The 6,000-nt window shown below is 35.1% G+C and overlaps 1 protein-coding gene across 1 annotated transcript in view; it reads left to right on the plus strand.

Annotated features, from left to right (window-relative positions):
- The window catches only part of REDIC1 (regulator of DNA class I crossover intermediates 1), an 87,762-nt gene extending 86,579 nt beyond the window's left edge, over positions 1 to 1,183 (plus strand). The window contains 1 exon segment of the mRNA XM_005887732.2: positions 728 to 1,183. Coding sequence (XP_005887794.2) covers positions 728 to 1,183 — 456 coding nt within the window.
- Positions 1,184 to 6,000: the final 4,817 nt, after the last annotated feature.

The raw sequence follows: 6,000 nt of genomic DNA on the forward strand, positions 1-6,000 counted from the left end.
GATTATGGGGACTAATAAGAGACAAAAAAAAGTCTTCTCTTTTTAATCCTTTGCACCTTTAATATAAGTGAAAAAGTGAAAGTTGTTCAGTTGTGCCCGACTCTTTGCAACCCCATGGACTCCAGGCTAGTATACTTGAGTGGATAGTGTTCCCTTCTCCAGGGAATCTTCCCAAGCCAGGGATTGAACCCAGGTCTCCCACATTGCAGGTGGATTCTTTACCAGCTGAGCTATCACAGAAGCCCAAGAATACTAGAGTGGGTAGTCTATCCCTTTTCCCACATTGATTGAACCCAGGTCTTGATTCTGCCACCTGATTTTCCCACCTGACTGAACCCAGGTCTCCCACATTGCAGGCAGATTCTTTACCATCTGAGACTCCAGGGAAGCCCAAGAATACTAGAGTGGGTAGCCTATCCCTTCTCCAGGGGATCTTCCCAACCCAAGAATCGAACCCAGGTCTCCTACATTGCAGTCAGATTCTTTACCAGCTGAGCTACCAGGGAAGCCCTTTAATATAAGGATTCTTAATATTATGTCATGCTATTTTTGAAATCTATATCCTTGATTAAAAAAAAATCTAGGTTGATTTGCCACCTATCAAAGTCTTTTCTTTTTTTAAAAGTTTCTATAATGTGAATTTTAAGAATGTCTGCTTTGAAGTGATTGAATAATTTTTTTTTTTAATGTAAGCATCATTTACAGCAAAATTACTAATTTATTTTAGCTATCTGAAGATGAAGATCAAACTGAAGATTCAAATAGGAGATCCATCAAAACCAAAGAAACAGCTAATAATTTTTATTTAGAAAACATGGAAAAATTTCCATGTGATAAGGTTATTAATAACAATGCCAAATTTCATAAACAAAATGAGAATTTTAACCACTTCTCAGTGAATAATAATATACATCAGTTTCCAGAGTCTCAGTGTAGTTCAGCACACATATTGCAAAGCAAAACCAGTAATAATTGCATTCTACAGGTTGCAAAGTGTGATGCATGGGTACAAACGGAGAGTGAACTTATAATGGAGGAAAAATTAGATGCTGCCATACAATGTGATATAATTTCAAAATGTAAATGTAGAAATGATGTGTCTTCTTTTTGTAATGTTGAAAGGTACAATGAAAATGTTAAGGCAGATACCACTGGAGGGCAGGAAATACTTAGAAACAACTAATATTCTAAAACCTTAACCTGAGATTTTGCATTTGTTTTAATGTTTAGAATTTCACTAACATAAAAAAGAATGAGAATATTTTTGTAGCTAAGCAACTAGATGAAAGTATTCAGAAGATGTATTTATTTTTTAGTATTACTAATTTATGCTTTAGTTTCCCATAGGTATTTTTAATAGTTTAGTATGTCTTAAAATTTTTAGAAAATAATATATATGTAAATTTACTATTATTCTTAAGCTGATTATTTATTATGAAATGCTGCTGTTTATGGATTAAAAATGTTTAACTATTACTTCTGTGAAATGAAAATATCTCCTGCCATGTTAATAAACAAGAAATGTCACAGTCATCAGCATTTTCTGACCTCCAAATGTGAATGAAGGCTCCCAAAACTGGGATCCAGTGGATGCTGCCACTCCCTATGGTGATTGCTGAGGAGCTGGGGGAATGCAAGAAGCAAAATGAACAAGGAAACAGGATTGGCCCCAGGTAGCTGAGGTGCATATGAAAGGAGTGAATTCAGTGATTCCAGAGACTTGCATCTTCCCATACATAGAATGCTAAGTTCTTTAACTTGGTACTGATCTTTGATGTTCAAACTGCCTGCTCCCTCTGTTGCACTTGTATATAGCCTGACTTCCCCTCTTGCCCTCTTGGACCACTTTTCTCAGAGCTACTGAGATGCTGTCTCCAAGGCCAGAGTCTTAAACATTCCCACCAAATAAAATAAGTGTCTACTTTCAGGTTGTGACTGTATTTTTTTAGTTGACAATACTTTGTTACATTTATTTTAAAATTTAGTGCAGTTGTATCTTTTGCAAAAATATTCTCTTCCAAGAATTTAAGACAGAAAATAATACTAAGTAATACTAAATATGTTTTATAGCCTAATTATAAGATTTCCTTAGCTACTTATCTTAAACATTATACTCTTGTTAAAAATTCTGGCATTAATTTTTAGATAAAATATTTTTCTAATTTGGAGAAAAATTTTTTGTTGGTGCTTATATTAATTCAAAGGAATGTTTTTTCTCTTCAATAGTAAAAAAAAATGTTTTAACGCTTTTGTAAAAGATTTATTCAACATTGGAAAGTTATTTATGTTTACTAATTTTAATATTACATAAGATTTTCATAAATACTACATTAGAATCTCTCATTTGTAAACTATTGGCTTTGTTTCCAACATAACACTTATTTTTGTTGTCAAGGTTTTAAATGTTGACACTAGTCACTTTAGAAAATGGATATCTGTAAGTTACAAAGTGACCAACAAGGGGCATTCTGATATCTAACTAGCAAAAATAAAATAGGGATTTCTGTTAAAGTGAATTCTGTTAAAGTGAATAGGTATACATGTATACCTATACATATCACTCCACAGTTTGTTTTGCAGAGGTGATCTGAAACATAATAATTTAGAAACACCAATATTTAAAGAGTAGCAGTCTTCAGGGTTTTAGCTAGTTTTAGGAAGTTCTCTTTCTGGCCTCAGAGAACACAATAAACTCCTAAGTAATTTTAAGGATAGTAATCCTCTCATGCAAGGAGAATATAATTATCTGATGTACATTGATAGTTTTCAAAAGGTCAGGATATTGATTATCCTGATATTCAATAAAAGGTATTCCATAGTGGATTGATTATCCTGAGCATTATTTTGCAAAATATGATACATTATAGTAAAGAAGACCTATATATGGAAAAGAAGACTATGCTTGTGATATTTGAGTAAGATTGAGCTTTGAATCAGATTGGTTTCAAATATCAAACAAATTGATTTTTTCCAATACAATTGAAAGTCTACCAGTTATTAAAAGCAGATTCATTACAAAAGTCCATGCTTAGTTACATTTTAATCAGTATCATAATGTGGCAGTTAAGCTTAGTGAAGTAAATAAGAATATAGGGTAATGACTACACACAGTAAAAGGGAAGTAAGATGCAGTATAGTAAAGGATTTAAACTTGCCTCATAAGAGATCTGGATTTTTTACCTTTGGGTTTGTAAGGTAATCTCTAAGCTCATGGAGTGTTATGCCTGACAGAAGTAACTTTGTTTGCCTGGGGACCTTGAGCCAAGCCAGATAGTATGATTTAAGATCACGCTGAAGTCAGCCCTGTGGGCAATCAATCATGCTGCTGTGATGGAGCCAGAGAAAGACTCTGGACACCAAGGCATGTGAGCATCCGCAGTTGGCAGTACTTTGTATTGTCACATATTGATACCAGGAAATTAACACTGAAGTGACTTAGCAGCAGCAGCATGACTTGTAGAAGACTGGAAGCTCTGTATTACTTTCTTAGACTCTGTCCTATGTGCTTTTTACCTGGGCTGGTTTTAATATCTCCTTTCCCTATAATAAACTGTAACTGTGAATATAACAGCTTTCAGTGAGTTCTGAGTCCTACCAGCAAACTAGCAAATATGAGGGTGCTCTTGGAACCCCTGAAGTTTTATGATCTGTTCCCTAACATTGCAGTTACTAACTCTTTAGGGAGATAAATATATTTGGATAGGAAAGTAAGTACAGATTTATATAATTAAAAAGACATATATAACAATACATTTTAACATACTTCTCAAAAGACAATACTAGTTTAGATTTTCTCTGGGTGAAATAATTTAATGAAAAAAATAGGTGATGTTTATACATTCTGAAGTTGTAGAAATACTGTTCTTCCAGAGCTCCTCAGAAGTATTAAGCTTCAGTTGCTTTTAATTGTAACTTACTTGGTATTAATAGTAAGCCCTTTATTAGCATGCTTCCTTTCCTTTCTCACATCTTCAATTCCATAACAGTGTTTTTTGAGATCACACCCCAAGCATACTACATACACTTAAATTCTTGGCTTATGCTTTGCTTCTGAGGTAATCTGTGAAAAAGAAAAGTGAAAGGCACTCAGTCATGTCCAACTTTTGCAACCCCATGGACTGACTGTAGCATGCCAGGCTCCTCTGTTCATGGAATTCTCCATGCCAGAATACTGGAGTGAGTAGCTGTTCCCTTCTGCAGGGGATCTTCCCAACCCAGGGGTCAAACCCAGATCCCCTGCTTTGCCGGAGGATTCTTTACTGTTTGAGCCACCAGGGAAGAGGAGATAATCCACACTGACAAGTTATATAAAGGGACCGTAACAAATGACTAAATGAATTGTCTTTGTTGGTGTCACTCAAATGTTAACATTGCTAGTGTTCTGGTTTTACAGTTTTCTTGTACTAGTTTTTAATTTCTGCCACCTACTGAAAACTCAGTAAATGGGACTAGAAACATATAGACAAGTGAAGAGAGAATTAGTGAAATGAAATATTCATAAGTTATCCAAATGCAGAAGAGAAAAATAGAAAACGTGAAAGAAAGTTAAACAATAACAAGGATATAATGAGACACTCCAACATCTGTTTAATTGAAGTATCAGTAGTAGAGGAGAGAAATGGGATAGAGGCACAATCTGAAGAGATAATGACTGAGAATTTTTCAAAATTCATCAATGATACTAATCCACAAATTTAAGAATGCCAACAATTTCCAAGTAGTATAAATAATATGAAACCCATGCCTAGACTCAACATAGTGAAATGGTGAAGTCTCAAAGACACAGATGATCTTGAAAGCAATTGGAGAGAAAAAGAGGGGCTTCTTAGAAGGAAGACAATACTGTTATTTTTAAAAGCAATAATGAATGCCAAAAGACAGTGTAAAAATACCATCCAAATCCTGATAGGAAAAAAACAGTCACTCTAGAATTGTGTTTCTAGCCCTACAGAACTAGCACTATTTGATACCAGGGCTCAGTGGTAAAAAATTTGCCTGAAATGCAGGAGACATGGGTTGAATCACTTGTCGGGAAGATCCCCTGGAGAAGGAAATGGCAACCCCACTCCAATACTCTTGCCTGGGAAATCCCATGGACAGAGAACCTGGTGGCTTACAGACCATTGGGTCACAAAAGACTTTGACACATCATAGTGACAAAACAACAGCAAACTAGCCAATACTAGCATGAAGGACCCAAACTTACAGGCTGTGGCAATTTTTATTTAAGCTTTTTGAATATAAAGAGTAGTGCTTTCTTTTGGTGGGGAAAGTTTCTAATTTTTTTCACCGTGTGGTCTTTAACATATATGCTCAGTTTTCCCACTGCTTCTATTCTTTTAGGCCCTCTTTTTATTAACTTTGTAGCACTTGAAGTTGTCCCAGTGAAGCACTTTATTTTTTTTTTCAGTGCTGTCTCTGATGGTCTATGATGTATATTCCCTTATGCTTGTTGCTAAGGAGATATCACTTTCTCTCATTTCTTTAAAATTACCTTATTAGTAGTATTAAAATTCTCTTTAATATAAATCTAACCTATATGCAGAATACATCATGTGAAATGCCTGCGGGGCTATCTGAAGCACAGCTGGAATCAAGATTGCCGGGAGAGATAACAATAACCTCAGATATGCAGATAACATCACCATTATGGCAGAAAGTGAAGAAGAACTAAAGAGCTTCTTGATGAAGGTGAAAGGAGAGTGAAAAAAGCTGGCCTAAAATTTAACATTCAAAAAACTAAGTTCATAGCATCCATTCCCATCACTTCGTGCCAAATAGATGGGAAAAATGGAAACAGTGAGAGACTTCATATTCTTGGGCTTTTCATTTTCAAAATCACTGCAGTGACTGCAGCCATGAAATTAAAAGACACTTGCTCCTTGGAAGAAAAGCTATGACCATCCTACTAGACAGCATATTAAAAAGCAGAGACATCACTTTGCCGACAAAGGTCCATATTGTCAAAGCTGTGGTTTTTCCAGTAGTCATATGGATGTG

The sequence above is a fragment of the Bos mutus genome, chromosome 5, assembly GCF_027580195.1.
Source record: "Bos mutus isolate GX-2022 chromosome 5, NWIPB_WYAK_1.1, whole genome shotgun sequence".
Lineage (NCBI taxonomy): Eukaryota > Metazoa > Chordata > Mammalia > Artiodactyla > Bovidae > Bos > Bos mutus.